Here is a 21,375-nt window from a genome sequence, read left to right on the forward strand (position 1 = left end):
GTTTTCACACAATTATGACTCAGTCTATAGTGTCAATATTCTAAGGTAGTTATCAAAGTCGTAAGCAACAGACTATAAAAAGTTAGGTACTTGCGCTGGTAAGAGTGAAAATGTTCTGTGCTTGCGCTTCTTAGATTAGATTATGGACACCAGGCCAGAAAATCCAAAAAAAAAAAAAATTAGATTATTGACACTGTGTACAAATATTATTAAATGTCATAATTGACGTTTGTTTTCTATGTTTTATCCCGCCATTCATAATTTCAATTTGTTTGCTGTCAAAAAGAATTAAAAGGGAAGCTTCAAGCTTGGTATGTTGTTATTGATGTAGTGAATTTATTAAAATATCGAATCAGCGCGTGATTGCGCAGTTGATTTTTCAGTTTAAATGTTTTCTTACATCAATTAAAATGTCTAACATATCCTTGGACAAAGAGACGTTTTATAGGCGTATGAAGAGGCTATATGCAGCGTGGAAGGTGAGAAACAAATATTCCTTGTAAGCAATAATGTCTTTTATGTATGAATAAATATTTATGGTTAAAAATTCTTTAATTTTGCAGTCTGCGGCAAATGATTCAAATAATGATGATGTACTTGCCAAAGTAGATTGTTTGGTGTCATGTGTTGGAGTCGACGAAGATACACTCTATAGCAAGTCGACAGCTTTCCAGGTATGGTTGAATTACCCTTTAATAATGATGGTCATGAAACGAAAATTAAATCTCATACCTTTTTGGAAATATTTCAACAGACTTGGTTGTTTGGATATGAGCTGCCAGACACAATAACAGTGCTTACTGAACACAGCATGTGTTTTCTAGCGAGTAAAAAAAAAATAGAATTCCTCAGACAGATAGAGAATGGAAAGGAAGAAACAGACCTACCACCAGTGAAATTGTTAATTAGAGATAGAGTGAGTATACAAACCTAGTATTTTTAATAAAATATATCCTTTGCAAGACATTAAATAGGTACACAGAAGGCATTAAGTTGTGATAAATAATGTTTGATTATCTTTATTACTTTGGTTAATTTATAAAACTACATTTTTGGAAGAAAAATTTTTGTGATTTAAAAGCAACTGACAATCGTATACAGTAGAGACTCAATTATCTGGACTAATTGTTGTTGTGAGTCATTAGGCTACAAAACACCTGTACTATGACACCTTCCATTGTAATTCTTATACTGTGGAGAGTTTATATTAGTAATAAATACAACCACAATGCTATATCCACCATTAGCATTGCCCTTTGCTTCCCGAGGCGTAAAAAGAATAGGGGAGTCGAGGCCAAAGGGTGAGAGGTAAGAGGCAACTAAGGGCTTTCTAGAAGTGGAGAGTCATGCTGGCGTCTTATGGCATCAGCACTTAGGTTATTGTCGAACATGGAACGGGCACAACACCATATGGCTTGGGTCACATACCACAGACAATGCAGGGCTATCTGTGCATAATTTTGCTTTGGCATATTGTCCCTACCAAGTGGTTGAGTTGCCAACGCGGCTCCCGGATGTGAAAAGTCAGATGCCATCCTTATTATATTTTCTGCTGACTATATATCCCGATAGTTACCGGGTCTCTCTCGATGTTCCTCTCGGAACGTCCGACCATTGCCTGGTCAGGAGTGTAGTGCCTATCCATCACCTACATCACAGACCACCAGCGACCCACCGCATTTGGCACTACAAGTCAGCAGATTGATATGGGATGCGTTCCTTTTTTCATCCTACTCTTGGGGCAAGGTATTTTTGCCTTCGGATGAGTGGCCCCAGTGCAGTAGCCGGTGTGATTCTACAGGGCATGGATATTTTTATACCAAGTTTTGTAGTACCGATTGGTGGCAGATCACAGCCCTGGTTTGATGTGTCAGTTAAAGCAGCATCTGACTGCAAAAAAACAGGCGTATCGAACTTGGGTTCCGGCGCTGGGCTCAAAGGAACCAAACAACAAAGTTCTAAAGAGGAAATATAACCGTGCCTCCAGACTCTTTAAGCGGCAAATAGCCCATGCGAAATTGAAGCATGTTGTCAAAGTCGGCGAGCAGCTTTCCAGTTACCCGACTGGAACACGCAAGTTCTGGTCGTTGTCAAAAGCTGCTCTTGTTAACTTGACCAGCCGTCCTTGCCGCGGTGCACATGAGGAATGACACCCTGGCCCATATGGCAAAAGAGAAAGCCGATATTCTGTGCGCTCCTTTGCCTCTAACTCGACTCTTGACGACAACGGAAAAACACCGCCGACCATCCTGCGGTGTCAGGGCTCCATGTCTGAAGTACAGTTCAGACAGAAAACTATATGGCGAGCTCTGTTTTCTTTGGAGGTCAGGAAGTCAAGAGGGCCGGATGACATTTCTCCGTGCTTAGAACGTGTGCAGGTTAAGTTGAAGCTGGTGCTAACGCGTTTATTCCGGCACTCATATTCAAAATGCGTACTCACTGACTCTTGTCGATCCGATCCAAAAAAAGGAGACAGTTTGCATCCGGAAAACTACAGGCCTATCGCTATTACCTCCCTGCTCTCCAAATCAAAGAGAGCATAGTTAACCGCCAGCTCTTGGTATACCAAGAAGGTCACCAGTTGATCAACGACCGACAGTGCGGCTTTCGCCGTGGTCGTCCGGCAGGCGATCTTCTGGTATACTTGTGTGTTAGCCCATAGTTGGGCGGCGGCTATCGAAAGCAAGGGGGAAGTCATTGCAGCCTGGATATAGCGAAGGCCTGCGATCGTGTATGACAAGGCGCTTCTCTCAAAACTTCCATCATTTGGGCTTGCCTAGAGCTTTTGCAAGTGGACCTCCAGCATCCTCACTGAGTGCAGCATACAGGTCCTTATCCACGGTTATTGCTCGAACCCGAAGCCTGTGAACGCTGGAGTGCCCCAAGGCTGTGTGCTATCTCCTACACTGTTTCTTCTGCATATCAATGATATGTTTCACACACTCCAACATACATTGCTATGCAGACGACAGCACTGGTGATGCCGTATACACGGGCTATGCAGGTCTCTCTCGGGAAGTCGTCGCACAGTGCCGTGAGAAACTTGTGTCTTCTATCACGTCCTCTCTTGAGAAGGTGTCGGAATGGGGTTATATTATACCTTATCCAACTTTACCACCAGAAGACTCAAATTTACCACTAAAAAAACTCTTTTGTCGTATCACCGCTGTTCGACAACACTTACCTTAAAGGCCCACCTAGTAGCGTAATACCGAGTCTCGAAATCTCGAGCGATTGCCAATTCCGTGGTCATCTGGAGGGCACAGCCTAATTGGCCTCGAAGAAGCTGGGCGTAATAAATAGAGTTCGGCAATATTTCAAGCCGGCCCACATTGCATTGCTCTACAATGCGCAGGTCCGGCCACATATGGAGTATTGCTGTCTTCTCTGGTCTGGCGCATCCCAGTATCAGCTCGATCCTTGATGATTGCGTGCAACGCAGAGCAGCTTGTATTGTCGGGGACCCAGTGCTCTGTGAACGGCTGGATCACTTGGCGTTGCGTAGAGACGACTTCATTGTGTGTCTTCTACCGCATTTATCACGGGAAGTGCTCCGAAGAGCTGTTTCACCTGATTCCTGCCGCCGCATTCCACCTTCGGATGACACGCCACAAATAAGGATATCATCCCCACCATCTGGATGTGTGGCGGTCCTCCACAGTGCCGTGTCCAAGGAGCTTTCTTCCTCGTACTACAAAGCTGAGGTATGAGCTTCCTTGTGCGGTGTTTCTGGGACGATACAACTTGGGTACCTTCAAAAAAAGTACGTACAGCTTCCTTAAAGGCCGGAAACGCTCCTGTGATTCCTCTGGTGTTGCAAGGGAATGTGAGCGGCGGTGATCACTTCACACCAGGTGACCCGTACGCTCGTTTGTCCTCCTTTTCCATAAAAAAAAAGAACATCTGGTCTGAAAAAGATAACAATTATTATAAAATTTATTGCCTTCAAATAATGGTTTATATTAAACAAACTAATGTTATATAGATACATTTAGAGAAAAGGGGGAAGGCAGTCAGCTAAATACAAAAATAGCAATATAAAATTGCATCTGAGATATACAATAAATTTTCGAAAAACCCATAAAACAATTTATAGTTTTTCCCATTCTGAGAGGCAGGGTAGATCATTTCAATTACAGGATGCCATGATCTTGAAACTTTAGGTTTGTCTTGTTGTATTATGGTATATTCAGCAAATTTTGTGAAGCAAAATTATTTACATTAAAAAGTAGAATTTTCACACCAGGACAACTTTTCAAACAAATATTCAGGCCATTTCCTATAGATGATTCTTTCAATAGTACGGGAATAACGGCATTCTTTCCTAGCTTCCATAGCATTTGTTTAGTTATTGTTAGGTTAGGTAGGAGAATACAAGTGACTCAGTCATTGTAGTATGTAGTTTATGTTTTATGTTTGGTCATATTTGATATAGTTTTATTCGTTTATAAAAACGGTCATTACTTTATTAACCGACTTCAAAAAAGGAGGAGGGTCTCAATTCGTTGGTATGTTATTTTCTTTTTTATGTTTGTTTCCTCTGAAATTTCGACCGGTTCACACCGACCCGGGATTGATAATTTTTTATTTGAAAGCTGGTTCTTCCCGTGTGGTCCCATTGCAATTTGGTCTAGATCTGACAATGGCATCCATGAGAAAACCATAAAACTCTTAAATTTGCTATAAGTATATGCGCGACAAATTTACGAATAACTCAATATCTCGCCAATCGATTTCCATGATTATTTTTTTATTGGAAAGAATATACTTACTTTAAAGGGACTTTAGTTAGGTTCTGATTATGGAATCCATGAGAAAGTAACGGAACTTCAATTCTTAGGAGAAAATTAACGATACTCGGTCGAATCTTTTTTATGATATCCGGATATTTGAGTCACATCGTTATGGTCAAGTAATTGTTGTAGACGAATATGATGATCAATGGAACTCCTTAACGACTTATAGCAACGGTGCGATCTAATACGCCTCTTATGCAAACCTTTACCTTTAATATTAATAAAATACTATTATATGTGCTACCTATTGATAGGTTTTAAGTAGGTGCCAAGCCCTAAACAAAATAAAACTTAATATTATAAACAGCTTAAGGTTGTCTGGTCACGCGTATCTATCCGCTTGGGTTGTTTTGTTTTAGACGAAGCTATCCCGCTCAAAGTCATGCGTGGCGAGTGTAGGTACCTACTATTACCTTTGGCTTGGCACCGACTTCAAAGCAAACAATATGTAGCACATATAATTAATAATAGTATGTTATTAATATTAAGGGTCTGCAAGAGGTGTATTATGCTACTTTTTTAGTTATTTGATACTTGTCAGTTTTTGAAGTCGGTTTTTTTAAAGTTTTTTTCAGTCAATAATATATCATCAACCTAAATGAAAACTCATAAAAGAGTCATACACAAAAAACAATTATATCATCCAGGTAGACAAAAACTTTTATAAAATATGTTCATAAAATGAAAACTACTGCGCGAAACTATATAAAATTTTTATGGGACCAAATGAAACCAAAAAACCAAGAATTACGTAAATCGGATCATAAATCTCCGAGTAATCGGAAATAAATACCGATCGAATTGAGAACCTCCTCCTTTTTGAAGTCGGTTAAAAATACGCAATTATATTAATTTTTTTTTTGTTTATGTGCTCAATTATTTATTTATCTCTTATATGAGGCCCTAATCATGTGATCTTATGTATATACTGTACTAAAAGTTCAGTATATAATAAGCAATTATTTTTTCATTATATAAATATATTTTCGCTCAAGTCATTAGTATAATATTTTTATTATTATTATTTCAAGATATACCTATAATGTACGCCATTTATTTCAGAACGATAAAGACAAAGAAAATTTTAGTAAACTCATACAGGAAATCAAAAAATCAAAATCAGGAAAGACCCTTGGGGTTTTTGCAAAAGATAATTATCCTGGAGAGTTTTGTGAAAGTTGGAAGAACTTAATGAAGTTGGAGAAATTTGAGAATATTGATATAAGTTCATCTGTGGCACTATTGACTGCCCCCAAAGAAGACTCTGAGATTATAACTATAAAAAAAGCATGTTTAGTAACAGTTGACGTATTTACTAAGTATTTAAAGGATCAAATCATGGAAATTATTGATTCTGATAAGGTAATTCTAATTGAATAAGTAATTGAACCAGCTTATTATATTTCTAGTCTGTATTATGTAAAATTAAATTATGAATAAACTGATTATGTGTAGTCTGTCATAGCCTTCACAGTTATTAATTGACAGCTGGATGTGATTCCAGATTACAACAAACATAGAAACATGGCTAGATATTCTTAGTAGTAGTAACTCCCCTGCTATGACAGAAAGCTTGAGTAGTATTTTCTGAGAAGTACCTGGTTCTCCTCTAGGATGTATATAATGTTATATTTTGTTCCAGAAAGTTAAACATTCAAAATTAGCTGAAGGAGTTGAAGCTGCTATTTCTGATAAGAAGTATGTGACTGGTGTTGATACAAGTCAAGTTGATATGTGTTATCCACCAATAATTCAGTCTGGAGGAAACTACAGCCTAAAATTCAGTGCAGTATCAGACAAAAATCACCTTCATTTTGGCTCAATAGTTTGTTCATTGGGAGCACGATACAAGTCATACTGTTCAAATATAGTGCGCACTTTACTTGTTAACCCAACTGATGAAATACAAAGCAATTACAATTTCCTTGTTAATTTAGAAGAAGAAGTTATGAAAAACTTAGTTGCCGGAGCAAAACTGTCTGCTGTTTATGAAGCTGGATTGGCAATGGCAAAAAAAGAGAAACCAGAGCTTGTTGATAACTTGAACAAATCATTTGGGTATTATATTACTAATATGATAACATTATATTATAGAGAGAAGAACATTATATTAAATATGTGCTAAATGTGTATATCTTATTGACATAATTTTTTTTCTCTTTAGGTTTGCAATGGGAATAGAATTTCGAGAAAGCTCAATTGTTATTGGTCCTAAAACAAATATTGTAGCTAAAAAAGGGATGGTATTTAACATAAACATTGGTCTGGCAAATCTTACTAATAAAGCAGCTACAGAAAAAGAGGGAAAGGTAATATAAGAAAATTAAAAATATATTTGCTTAAAAGGAGTCAAATCAAGGCTCGTTTTTTTTTGTTAATCCAATTTTTCTTAATAGCAAATTTTTGCTGCATATGCCATTTAAATTTTTGCCAACTGATGTCCAAATATAGTGGGCACGATAGCGCAGGTCATATAACAAATGATAGCAAAATATAAGAACTGACAAATAAAAGGGAGAGAGCGTGTGTGAAAGAGAATGTAAATTGTTGTCATTAATTATTCTTTGTGTATTGACTAACTCTTATAAAGAGAAGCTGCGGCTACTTATACTTCGTTTTTTTAGGGTTAGATTTGCAATCGTTTGGCAGGAGTTTAAGGGAGAAAGGTGTTGTATTTGCTAGAGGTTTGGTCCCTAATTAAGACAATACTACTGGCGTTATATTTTTAATCAATGAATAATTAATAACACAAAAGAAACGAACAATCTAACAATTTTCTAGTACTAGTATTAATGCACTGTTTTCGGGAAAATACTCCAAAATGGATAAATCAGAATAATAAGAATAACAGTTGTTTATGTGCGATAAGGACGTAAGATCATGTCTAAGACAAGTGTCACAATCAATGGATTTTTATACTTGATGGACTTTAGAATTCAATGATGATTGCTGGAGTTTAATTGTCACTTAACATCATCTACACAAACTAGAAATGTGCGTGGAAGAAACTTATTTATCGTGGGCGTCTATAAGACGCCACTAGAAGAACTTAGGATGTTAAAGCGAGCGAAGCGTGCTTCACACATGAGTCATACTCCGACTCAGACGGATTTGGTGGAATGCCATGGCCCGCCATCCCCTTTTTTTTCATATATGAGCTCCGCAGAGCGGGGATTTTAATTGGCCTTTTAAGCAACTTTTATGTTTTGATGTTAGGTTAAATTATTTTGATGCTTAAGAGAATGGTGCGTTACGTATTCATGGGAGTGGTGCAAGGGGAGAAAGGACATTCCCCCTCTTCCTCTGCGACACGATATTAAATTTTAACCCAAAAAATATTTAAAAACATAATGATATTTTTAAAAATTCATAAAAAAACGAAGAATTACGTGCGGTAGGGGATACAACCGATTTTGAATTTTCACCATTTTTTACTTGCTCCATTCAATAAAAATACAAACCTATGAAATTTTAACAAAATGTATGTTGGTGAGATTGTGAGCTGTCTCTTGTGTTGTTTGAAACACAGTGTGAGTCATATTATGCATATAGCACTCATATAAACTTTTATTTTAGACTTATGCTCTTTTCATTGGCGACACTGTATTAGTGAATGAAGAACAGCCAGCGTCATTGCTGACACAGTCCAAAAAAAAGATCAAGAACATTGGTATCTTCCTCAAAGATGATGACGAAGAGGAAGAAGAGGAAAAAGAAAATAAGACTGAAATACTGGGTATGTTCAGTGAAAATAAGAAATTATTCTTGACTAAATTAACATATTTCAGTTCTAATTTGAATATAATATGTTGGTGTTTATTTAGTTCTAGGAGGATATGTAGATTTGACATTTTGAGATGGAACTGCATTTTCTCTATTAATAGTTTTAAATAAAGATTGTATATCTAAATTAACAACAATTATGTGAGGTTAATACAAATAATATGTTAATATTCTTCTTGATAGACAAAAGAAGAATGTTTTATGGTGCCACTGTGTGATTAATTATAATAATCTAGTAAATATTTTTCACATTTGTATCATCTCTATTGCTGTTACAAATTGATTCTCAATCGTGTTTACATTGTGTATTTTTTTCTTTATATATTTTTGCTGTTAATAATGGAATGTGCTATATTGACAAATTTTTATTTACATGAAATTGCGGATGGATAGAAAACGGAGGTGAGTTACTTATAAATGAAATACTCATTAGTTGCTCGCATTATTCGCTTTTTTAGGTACCTTCCGATTGCCCTATTTTTTGCTTTATTTAAGTGGTCTGCCTAATTTAAGTATTTTTTGCTTTATGACATTATGACTATTATGACAATGCCTGATATATTAAACTTGACAGTGATGAAATTGAACTTCAAACACGTGTAAAATAGCTTTTTATTAACACAAAAGATATAACTTTATATAGATTTAACATCATATTATTGCTTTGTGAGTCAAAAATATCAAAAAAGCCAGAAATTTTTATATGGTATTATTTTTAGGCAGAGGTAAACGGACAGCTGTCATAGAATCTAAGCTACGTACTGAACATTCATCCGAGGAAAAACGCAAAGAGCATCAGAGGGAGTTGGCCATAGCTCTCAATGAGAAGGCAAAGGAGCGGCTTGCGAAACAGTCGAGTGGCAAGGATGCAGAGAAGATAAGAAAGAGCACTGTTTCGTATAAGAGTATCAGCCAAATGCCTCGGGACATTGAAGTGAAAGAACTCAAGTTGTATGTTGGTGAGTAACAAATGAATTTCTACATTTCGTATTATGATCAATCAAGTTAAGTGTCGTCGGCGTGAACGCAATGAAGCTGTTAATATACTATGTCTATATCTAGCGCACGTAGGGACAACTTATAAGTATCAGCCCATATGTATTCGAGACCTTCATGCAAAAAATAGAATAAAATATTTTGAGTAGTTTTTGCGTTGTACCGGGAAATACTAGCAGGCAAACGGACAAATAGCACAGGAAGTATATTAAATGTGCAGTTTTCACTTTGTTACAATTTTATCATATTATAATGTTATGTCTTAGATAATTAATACGTCTAGGTAGACTGTGACAGCTGTGAACACGTCGAAGAAAATAGAACTGTTAGCCTCTATTTCCAGCAACGCACGCACACTAGAACAATGTGACTAGCGAGAATTCCGAGTTTAAGACGTAGCTGTCATGCACACTAAAGTAATAAACCTGACCTGTTGTCATTAGTTGCCCAACAGCAAGAGGCTCTATGTAGACATATTGACACGAGAGTGGCTCAGAGATTGGAAATAATACCTACTCCGCTTATAGGAACGAGTCATTATTTGCACTTCGCCGGTCTGCCGCTGTTCCTCTTATCGGCGGCTGTACCTTCAACGGATCACACCGCACCGAACACTAGTTCTCTTCTATCTTCTTCTGGATCACTTTCCACTTTGCACTACTTCCTCTTTTCTTCCTTCTTTTCCTTTACACTTTCTCCGAGTCTGAACTAGAACTGCCGTAGGCCACGCTTAGTGCGGCTTATATACCCACGGATCTGTTCTATTTTCAAAATGATTCTCTACAATTCCATCTTTAAATTTAAATTATACTAGAAATTTCTTTCAACTATTTTTATCGCCACCCGATTGGCATGTACGATTTTCGACTTCAGACTACGAGGGGTACACCGGATCCTGAGAGTCACATTATTTATCCTTGTGATTACTATGTAAGGTATTTCTCATTCATTCTCTATGTATTAATAAAATCAAATCCTCTCTTCATTACTGCTAAAATTTTTGAAAACTTCAGGTAATGCTCAGACTTGTTCATCTTTTTTTTATTCCTTTCCCAAATATAGCGTTGGTTGTGTCACAGCGTGAGCAATAATATGAAATTTTTATTTTCTGCAGTACGGTATAATTTACGGTTCATTTTTAATTGTACTACTCTGTCAAGAAAGTACCGGGAAAAGATCAATAATTCACAAAATGTTTTTTATTCATCCAATAGTACATTATTTCAATAGCCGGGAAATAGGCAATTGCAGGTCGAGTATGAGTTTACTTGCCATTTCCCACCCAGGAATATGTAGTGCTTTTCTCAAAAGAATGCAGGGAAATAAAACATACTTTATATTATACATTAAATTTAATTTACCTTTGTCGCTTAATATATATCATCAGAAGCTTTAGTTAAAAATTGCTTTATTTTTTCGCCAGTAAAATTTTTTGATGTCTTACTTTTGAATCCGGTCGATTCTCGTTTACGAAAAGTAGTTAAATTCCCATAATTTTTCAAGTTAATGCCGTTTTTAACATGAACTGTACATTTCAGCGTGAAATAAATTGCCGATGATGTAGATGGTTGTTAAGTTTTAGCAATCTCATTAAAATACGCCAAAAATACTGTTTCTAAGAAAATGTTCACTTTTTTCTCCAATTTTTTCCAACTCATTAAATTTTCATAAACTTTCAAGTATTTTTCTTTTGACTTCGCTGGAAGCAGGTTTTCCATGCCAATTTCGCTTCTAATCTTACATCTGGTGGAGTACAATCAATCTCCATTTGACTCTCTGAACCGTTGGAACTCATTTTAATTATTAAATTTATATTTATTATGTAGGTATGTAAATAAAAAATCAAGACGAATTTTCAGCTTTGCCGCCAATATTTTTTTATCATCTGTGCCGACAGGCAAACGCAAAGAGACTAAGGTATGCCAAGATTGACAAAAGAGATCCGATCAAAGAGTATAATATAATAACCCCAGCACACCGTTTCGTACAACATTGCAGGAGCGTTGTAATGTTCCAAATTCAAAAAACGCTCCTGCAATGGATTTGATTTTACTTGTCCGACAATTCGATTCCTTCGCGTATTCTTTTTTCGAAAATAATGACAATATTTCCATGCATGTTTGAGAAAATTTAATTTATTACCTATCTATATACTTACGCCAATGAATAATCCAATCATCAAAACATTTTTTAAACGCTGTACCCGGAATTGAGTTCAGTTCACAACAACTTGTTTTATACCAAAATGATTAGTTAAAATGGTACGGATTGACTCGTGAGATACAGAAAGTTCGGCGGCTATCGCTCTGAAATTTGAATGAGGAATTTCAGTGACTATTTCCTTTACTTTTGCGATGTTAACTTCAGTTACAGACGTTGATGGCCTACCAGAGCGACGCACATCTATATTATCTACACATCTCGACCGCTTTTGAACGCTTTGTACCACTCACAAGCACGTGTTTTTGATAAAATCGATTCACCGTAAGCCAGTGACTCCGAACACGAAATTCTATTGGCGATGCAAAATCTAAGATAACGTCTTTGTTCGATGTATTTATCCATTATGAAATTCGCAATACACACTAGATATGATATAACTAAAAACAGTACTGTATTAAATATACATAACAGGTGCAACTCAAACTCCGCGCCAATATGGAAAACAGTTGTGTCAATCTAACAACAACAAAAAAAACAAACAAAATTTTAATTTGGAACCATATACAAATCATTCATTCCCGATACTTTTTTGACTGAATGTATATTTTCCACAACACACAAACAATTATTAATTATTTTTAATTCGGAAAATTATGATGACCGATACTAGGAAATTCCTCCGTTGGACATATTGCGGTTATGATTTCTACAGTCCAAAATGGCACAATAAGGCATATTTGTATTTTTTTAAAAGAAAATTATGCTTCACTTGACCTCAAATGATTGGTCTCACTTGAGCCTCGAGTAGGTACATTTGTACACAATAGTGTCGACAGGGTAACGCCCATACGCCACTAGCCTTTTTCTGTTCCGTGCCTAGAAAAATAGGTCGGATCTTCTAGGGCACCAACTAGTATACTATAATAATTAATTGTTTATTTTAAAATTATATTTCAGATCGTAAATACGAGACAGTCATCTTGCCGATATTCGGCATTCCAGTACCATTCCATATCTCAACCATAAAGAATATATCCCAGTCAGTGGAAGGAGACTATACTTATTTGAGAATTAATTTCTTCCATCCTGGAGCCACCATGGGTAGGAACGAAGGTGGTAATTACGCTCATCCTGACGCGACTTTTGTGAAAGAAGTGTAAGTTTATCAAGTTAATAACTTGTAAATCCTATCACTGGCTTACAGTATCCATTCATTAATTTTTACCTGTGGTACGTATGTATGTAAACACGTGTAATTTCCCTGGAATTGCAAGAGCCCTGGGTTCAAGCCCTTTTAAGCCAAGTATGAGTTTATCAAACTTCACACACAAACTTTGAATTTCTTAGAGATATGTAGGTTTCCACACGCCGTTTTCCTTAACCGTAAAGAAATTTGAAAGCACCTTTGCTCAGAGTCAACTGCACTAACCTGTAGAACATAGAGTGCAGATTTGTATTATTCTATATTGTGTTGTTGCTGAGTATCGATAATAATTTTCATTCATTGATACTTTATATTTTGGTACTTGAATTGATAAATTTTTCATTGTGATTAGTATTGTGTGCAATTGCACTTCAGCTGCCTTTATTAATTAACAAGTGTATTACAACCCTTATGTGTAGTGCATCATAACAAAACCTGGCAAAATATAATATAAATTTTATATCTATATCCTCAGATATAGCAGATGTTCATGGGCTTCCCATAGGGTGAGGCCTTCCTTTTCTTCTACTTTTCTTTTTATCCCTTTTAATATAAAACTAATGTTTAGTAGTAGTTGGTGCAGATCCATCATAATTGTTGAGTTTATCAATACTTTCATAAGTTTTGCCTTTCAGAACATACCGGAGTACAAACACTAAAGAACCGGGTGAAATATCACCACCTTCCGCTAATCTCAACACTGGTTTTCGTCTAATTAAAGAAGTACAAAAGAAATTTAAAACTCGTGAAGCGGAAGAAAGAGAAAAGGAGGACTTAGTGAAACAGGATACCTTAGTGATGTCACAGAGTAAAGGAAACCCAAAACTAAAAGATCTTTACATACGGCCTAATATTGTAACGAAACGTATGAGCGGCTCTCTTGAAGCGCACACAAATGGTTTTCGGTTCACATCAGTCAGAGGCGATAAAGTGGACATATTGTACAATAACATAAAGAATGCTTTCTTCCAGCCTTGTGATGGTGAAATGATTATACTATTGCATTTCCATTTGAAACATGCCATTATGTTTGGTAAGTGCAGTACTTAAATTATTTTTGTTGAGACTTGAACAAAACATACCAAGATTTATGACCTACGCGTCACTCGAACAGTTGGCTCAGTTGAAAGAGCGCTCGGACGGAACCGAAAAGTCTTGGGTTCGAGTCCCGCATCGTTCATAAAATTTGGTTGCAAATTTAATTTATTTTTGTTTTATAAGCATTTGGTAATTTATTAAATCCAGGTTCCTTACATGATGTAACAACAAGTACAGTTGAGCAATTATAATTAAATTGTCAATATGTCACTGATCAGACATAAATATTACCAAAAACATACCTCAGCATGGAGCTACTATGACGACACTAAATGAACGCATGGTTATCATACAAATATAAAAATATATAATTCACTTTTATAAATTTTTCTCCAAATTTCTATAATATAATTTTGGAACAACCTGCATTTGTAATATAGTAGCAATTTTAGTACACAATTTGTTTGTTATAAAAATTTCAAAATTAGTTTATGATGGCATTGTAGTGTTGGGTCAGCTAGTATAAATAATTTTAAGTTTTAAAAATAGGCATTCAAATTCAGTGCCACCTACACTCCTGTACTGGCACTCGATCCAGTACTCTCCCTTTAATATTGGATATTATTATTTCAGGCAAAAAGAAGCATGTAGACGTACAGTTCTACACGGAAGTGGGAGAGATCACCACAGACCTGGGCAAGCATCAGCACATGCACGATAGAGACGACCTGGCGGCCGAGCAGAGCGAGCGGGAGCTGCGCCACAAGCTCAAGGTGGCCTTCAAGAGCTTCTGCGAGCGAGTGGAGAACATGACCAAGCAGGAGGTCGAGTTTGACACACCGTTCAGGTACGTAACTAATACGGCCCGCCCATTACAGTGCAGTGCCGCTCCTAGTCACCTTGAGTCCTAAGATGTTAAGTCTCCTTTGCCCAGTAATTTTACTAGCTACGGCGCCCTTCACACCGAAATACAGAGCCAAATGAAATTTTTGAGTCATAATTTTCTTTATTAATTAAATGTTTGTGTACTGGGTAATTGATAGAAAGGAAACCTTTGAAACAAAGAAAATTGTAGCTATCTATGTAGTATTTGTACTCAAAACGTGAAGTTTTATTTATGTTATTAATATGTTTTTGATTATTATTTTATTATATCTGGAAATTATTAGAAGACATGTCGCGTATTTGAAAGGATGCCTCAGGTCTTAGCGACGTACAATTCGTATTAGAGATATAAAAAAGAAGAAAAAACAGAGAATTTTGGGTTCATTCTATTCTTTCAAAACGAATTATTAAAGGGACTGTTTCATATTAAACATTCAGTTCTAAAACTATATCCAAATAAATTTGCACACTTCATCCCACAATTTTCCTTTTTAATTTCTGTCATGATACTCTGCCAAAGATGTATCATACAGTGCTGGTCTGTTTTCTATTTCTTGTATCAACATCGATGTCTAGCGCCATGATCCATGATACACGTCAATCACTATGACTATCAGACGACAGACTAAAGTGATCATCGTCTGCGTTAGCTCGTGTTAACGCAAACGTTATATTTTTTGGCGCAGTTTTTGTACTGCGCGGTCTGTCATATCTACGTCGAGGATATTTTGTGTGTCAGACTTTTTGCGCGTCGTTTGCGTTACTGCATATAATTCTATATGTTTTATTATCACAGACTTAAAAGTGCGTCACGGATAGTCTTTTGTCTGCGCTAGGCCTTTGTTGTTGGCTTTGACAAATTCATTTAATCATAATAAAACTACTTCTATTTTTACAGTCCCAAGTATCCATAAGTGGATTGTCAGCACGTATATGATTTTTTTTATATATCTACTATTTGATCAATAATTTCAGTTTAATTATTATTATTAATTTATACTATTAACTATTTACGGAGAGAATTTTAAGCTAATACTGTTTAGACTATTTGTCTGCAGGTTGATATGTATGTCATAAATAAATTTAATGAGTTACTGTTACTGTTTTCAGAGAGCTTGGCTTCCCCGGTGCACCATTCCGGAGTACAGTGTTGCTCCAGCCGACTTCAGGCGCTCTTGTCAACTTAACGGAATGGCCACCATTTGTCATAGCATTGGAGGACGTTGAATTAGTTCACTTTGAACGTGTACAGTTTCACCTGAAGAACTTCGACATGGTGTTTGTATTTAAAGACTACGCTAAGAAAGTTGCTATGGTGAACGCTGTGCCCATGAACATGCTGGATCATGTTAAAGAATGGCTCAAGTGAGTATTACATAATGATAGTCTTACTCACTTAAGTGGCATTACTTGCGGCGGCGTCGTGTGCCAGGTCGACTCCTTCCGTCTAATGTGTGCGAAGGGAACAATGGCTGGTCCATGCGTCAACTCGTGCACGGGTGCTGCTTGTGGTGCCAGCTATGACATTATTTTATGGGATTATTAATTGTGACAGTAATCACGACGCTGATGCATCTAATATACGATAATATATATTATTAATACATTACATTTACTAGTATGTTCTTCTCACGAGCTCTACTTTTTCCGAACATATGGTAGATTCAGTAATTTAAAAGAAATATTTATAATGATGACTCAAAGCGATTATTTGAAGCCTAATTGAATAAACTTTCTTATTGCTATCTTATTAATAATTCGTTTACAAATAAATTAATCATTTATCATACTTCATTACAAAAGTTATCACTTACTGTAATGCAGTAGGCATTATTAGTGGTTTTAATCCCTTTATGAATGTGGTACATGTATTGAATCCAAAGCACTTCCAACTTTTGAGCATTTATTTTTTTTCATAATAAGAGAAGAGTAGCTAGATTTCAAATCTACTTTAATTATTTAATACATAAGACTCCACCATATTGATTCAACACAATATCTCTGGAACCATACGGCGTAGACACTTGAAATATGGTAGGAATGTTTCTTTCGCCGAGTAGAGATATAACATGTTACGCCATTCTGTTAGTGCTGTAATATAATAATTATAATGATGAGAGTTCATTTGTTATAAAAAAACAATATTTCCCTTAATAACTACAATATTCTTGAATACACTCCTGTACAAAGTGCTAACATTGTGTTGTGCCATCAAAGTTGGTCTATTCTATGAAGTTGTATGCAACCTAGCCTGTACCGGTTATATATTATTATCATAAACAGAATTTATTAAATGCTTTATTTCTCCATTATATTAAGTTTATGAATGTTTGAAATTTTCAGCTCATGTGATATCCGATACTCGGAGGGTATTCAATCTCTCAACTGGACTAAAGTTATGAAGACAATCACTGATGATATTGAGGGCTTCTTCGAAAACGGGGGTTGGTCTTTCCTTGACCCTGAGTCTGATGAAGAGAATGCAGCGCAGGTAACACTGTGCACTATATCAACTAATATAAATAAAAATGATATATACAAATTTTTACTTTATGGATTCAGGGTGTTGGCTTGGCTCAGTTATAACTCCCGGGGCCGTTCAAATCCCTCATCCACCCATCAATCATGGTATAAATTAAAGTTACTGATGATATTCTGCTGAACAAATAATACGGTAATGTTATAGGACGATGAATCGGAAGAAGAGGATGACGCGTATGAGCCAACGGATGCAGAGTCTGAAGAGGAGTCCGAAGATGACTCGGAATATGACTCCGAGGCTTCTGACGCTTCCGATGCCTCCGGTGACAGTGAGGGTGAGTTGCCTCCATATTTGAACTGAGGTTCTGTTGTACGTCGACCTGTCCGATGCATGCTTATGTGATATACTGCTTGACTAGACGAATAAGAATTTTATTAAGTAATCACTATTCATGTAGGTACCATCAAATGAGTCCATGTTCGTTACAAAAAGTACAATCATATTTTTATTGTTTGAGTTATGTAAGTGATGCTTGTTTTTGCTATCTGTGGTAAGTGCATCATTTATTAGCCTAAATGATAATTGTAAAATCTATGAATGTAATGTATTTGTACTGCTCACAGAGTCTTTGAGAGAGAGAGAGAATACCATTGGACTGTTTGGTTTAATTATGTATTTAAAATGTAGGTTTTCATGAGAAGTTGAAAAAGAGCAATATTTCTCTTTATTGATGGAGGGGCAGGAGGTTTCACCTTCTTCCTGTTTAGGATGTACTCTCCAATGTGTCTGAAGCGCGCTTCATCAGCCGCGCCGGCTCGTCAACGGCGTGTTAGTCGGATGGTTGATAGTTTGGAGAAACAGTATGAGTTGATCATGTTCACACAATACCATTAAATTTCTTCTTAGGGTTGTGTAGATTTCCTCCCGATTTGTTATTATTTAACAGTATTAATTTATCTTAGTGCTAAAATGAATTAAAACGTGAGCATGACATTGCAGAAGAAGATGAAGAATCTGGCAAGGATTGGTCAGACCTCGAACGGGAAGCCGCCGAAGAAGACAAGAAAGAGCGAACTTTCGACCGCGGCGAGGACTTTGATCGCAAGCGGAAGGGCGGCCACGATAGACGCCCCAGCTACGACGACAAGAAACGGAAACATGACAAGCACAACAAAAGTTCGAGCTCCCACAAAAGTTCCAGTCACAAGAGTTCTAGTTCTAATCACAAGAGTTCCAGCCATAAGAGTCCTTCAAAGCATAGTAGTGGCAGGTAAGCGAAGTTAACATACTATTTAATAGGACTTAACTCACAATTGGAGGTAGTTAAGCAGAAAGGACCCAAACCACACAAAGGCACTTTTGAGTTACAGGCATTTGAAGTTTCAGCTCTAAATAATCTTCCATTTAAATATAAAAAATACAGTTTCAATAATCATCTGGCGGTATTCATATAACTTATGTTCTTAATAATAATTTTACTTAACTTCCAGTCCATCAAAGAACCGCGACAAACAACATAGCAAGTCGTCGCACCACGATCGAGACCGCGACAAGCACAGCAAGACCAACGGAGACCATAAGAGGTCCTCCTCCGACCACAAGTCACACAAGAGGTCCCGCGATGACAGCAGGGACCACGACCGCAGCTCCAAGAAACACAAGTTAGTATAGCTCCGGGATGATGATACCACACTACATACACAGGCCGGCAACGGTTCACTGATCACTTAACACTGTAAACTTTAATGCCTCACTGCAGAGAATTTTATAATATTTTTACAGCCATTGTTTCTGGTGTTGTGCAAGATAATAAGTCCAGAATTTTTGTGGCACATATTTAGCTGACTGATAATAGCGTGAGTTGATATTACTGACCATGTTGATAATATTAGCGAGGATACAGCCTTTTCTAGACGGATCTAATCCAGCGTCCCATCAGAGGGGCCTTGCTTGATGTCATACATATAGCATGTAGATGTCATCCAAATAATGATAGGACCTTCATCATCCTTGGATTGTGTACGCGTGATTCCATCCGCGGCCTAGGAGTATAGATTACATCCGTTTATCTCACAAACCGTAAAGACAGTTGTGCTGTAACAGTCAGTGAGTGTGGACGTATTCGAGAATAAAGAAATAAGAAAAGAATAGAGATCCATATAATATTTATTATCATTTAATTTGAAATATTAGGATTAGTAACTAGGCTCTAAGAAGTCTCTTCATTTATATAATAATGATTTTATATATCTGCATTTATCTCAAAATAAATATTTATTTCTACCAAAACCTAAATTGAAGTGTTAATTTATTGAAACAAATTAACCCTCAAAAAAAGCCTCAAACTTCTAAATAGAGCAAGGCCCTCTTACCCACAACCATTACCTACAACACGATATGATGTCTTCACGCTAAAGGACGACTCACGACTGATTTGCTACCATGTTTGGCGCGCGGATGACATCCGTGTGGCCGAAATACAATCCAAAGATAGAAACTAAGCATTCTCTAAGGTGACCCCGGATGGAATGTTGGATTACATCCTTTTAAAAAACGCTTAGGATTTGAAAAGTCATAAGGTAGGAGATTCTTAACCCCTCTTCATATGTTCATGAGCTGCATAAAGTAAGTGATGGCTAACCTCATATTGTTGATATGTTGGTCATGGATTGCTTTATTGTTGTTATGAACATCAAGAATGATGCCAGAATGTTCCTGAAGAAGAGCAAGTAGAAGGGCAAGGCATTGGCACATATTCTCTCATAGGATCAATTGGACATATATGAGAACACTGAACGATTAAACCTTACAAAAATTAATCCAGAAAATTCTTGTTACTTTTGGACCAAATATAACAAAATTTCCGTCATGTGCTGATTGCTCTTATGAAATCTTTGGCTTAAATTTTTAATTTGACTTAAAAAATTGCAACAGACAATTGAGTATAAGGTTTCCAAAATAGTTGTAAATTTCACTATCACACACAGTGTGAAGAATGTGAACTATCTTACTCTTTGGGGTTAGTTTTACGCAGAGCAAAACATACATACATTATATGACACTGGTAGCCAAATAAGCGAGATGTAAGTAACTTAAACTCTTTGTTTCAGGAAATAAGGATGTTGCTCCTTTTTGTTTGTACGGCGGGTTCATTTTTACAGCACACAACTCATTTTTAAGTTTCTAATATAGTTTGTTTGTACCTATCCACTGTCCGTCTGTTTGATGTTCAAATCAGGTCAGAATGTTGTGTATGTATGTAGATGTATTTTAATTCCATTTGTAACTAATTTAAATTATAAAAATAAAAAACAAATAAATATAAGTTTAATAATTCTCACGTTTTATTTCATGTCCTGATTTATAAATAAATTAAAAGGAACCAACATTGTTTAATACTAATCAAAAAATATAACTTAAGCACAAAGTTTTTTATTTAAGATTTACTATCTTATACAAGCTCTATAAATAACATCACAAAACTAAAGTTGTACATTATTTACAGAAAAATAACTATAGAATGATCTATACAATACAATGAATCATTTTTTAAATTGATCTAAGTCAGAGTCCTGAGCCACTACAACAGGGCCCCGTGGCAATACTGTGATTCTCTTAGTCTCCTGTACTTTATTAACGTCTTGCTTCAAAACATCCTGTTCTTGATTTTCGTTCGAGCTCAGATAGTTTTTATTGATAAGCATAAGTAACATAAGGGCTGGTAAATGAATTAATGAAAACCTGAATAGCTTTCTTGAACTGCCACTGTCAGATTTTTTGTAAAATTGCCAAGCTGAAAGGATATTAAAAGATTAACCATATAAGAACAGTGGAGTGATTGCTACAAACAGAAACAATGACAATTTTTATAATTAAGTATAAAATTATGAACTTTAATTGATGGTATAAAATTTGCAACTGCCTGTTCTAATACACATAACAAATTAGTTTGTTTTGCTGCATCAGGTATATGAATCGTGTTCAAAGTTAATAGTTTTTTAAATATTCAAATATTTCATAAAAAGTAA

The 21,375-nt window shown here is 36.2% G+C and overlaps 2 protein-coding genes across 3 annotated transcripts in view; one reads left to right on the top strand and one right to left on the bottom strand.

Moving 5' to 3' along the window:
* The first annotated feature begins 268 nt into the window (after positions 1-268).
* Positions 269-20,681, top strand: LOC126966168 (FACT complex subunit spt16). 2 transcript variants are annotated; one of them, XM_050810129.1, is made up of 18 exons: positions 269-479; positions 564-674; positions 755-916; positions 5,859-6,158; positions 6,439-6,854; positions 6,961-7,105; positions 8,373-8,532; positions 8,973-8,981; positions 9,299-9,538; positions 12,696-12,894; positions 13,578-13,975; positions 14,614-14,827; positions 15,976-16,230; positions 17,209-17,356; positions 17,552-17,681; positions 18,347-18,617; positions 18,838-19,008; positions 20,458-20,681. In XM_050810129.1, exons 1-18 carry the CDS (start codon positions 411-413, stop codon positions 20,462-20,464), a joined length of 3,405 nt encoding a protein of 1,134 aa, XP_050666086.1. In that variant the 5' UTR covers positions 269-410; the 3' UTR covers positions 20,465-20,681. The 2 variants fall into 2 exon arrangements, with proteins under 2 accessions (XP_050666086.1, XP_050666094.1); XM_050810137.1 differs by lacking the exon at positions 8,973-8,981.
* Positions 20,670-21,375, bottom strand: part of LOC126966335 (protoheme IX farnesyltransferase, mitochondrial) — a 37,218-nt gene continuing 36,512 nt past the window's right edge. The window contains exon 8 of the mRNA XM_050810329.1: positions 20,670-21,140. Coding sequence (XP_050666286.1) covers positions 20,890-21,140 — 251 coding nt within the window. The 3' untranslated portion in view covers positions 20,670-20,889. The remainder of the gene's footprint in view (positions 21,141-21,375) is intronic.

This window comes from Leptidea sinapis, chromosome 1 (genome assembly GCF_905404315.1).
Source record: "Leptidea sinapis chromosome 1, ilLepSina1.1, whole genome shotgun sequence".
NCBI classification, from domain to species: Eukaryota; Metazoa; Arthropoda; class Insecta; order Lepidoptera; family Pieridae; genus Leptidea; species Leptidea sinapis.

Coding starts and splice junctions, on each gene's coding strand:
- LOC126966168 (XM_050810129.1), top strand. CDS start 411: ATGTCTAACATATCCTTGGACAAAGAGACGTTTTATAGGCGTATGAAG. Junction 480..563: donor GGCTATATGCAGCGTGGAAG/GTGAGAAACAAA, acceptor TTAATTTTGCAG/TCTGCGGCAAATGATTCAAA. Junction 6,855..6,960: donor AACTTGAACAAATCATTTGG/GTATTATATTAC, acceptor TTTTCTCTTTAG/GTTTGCAATGGGAATAGAAT.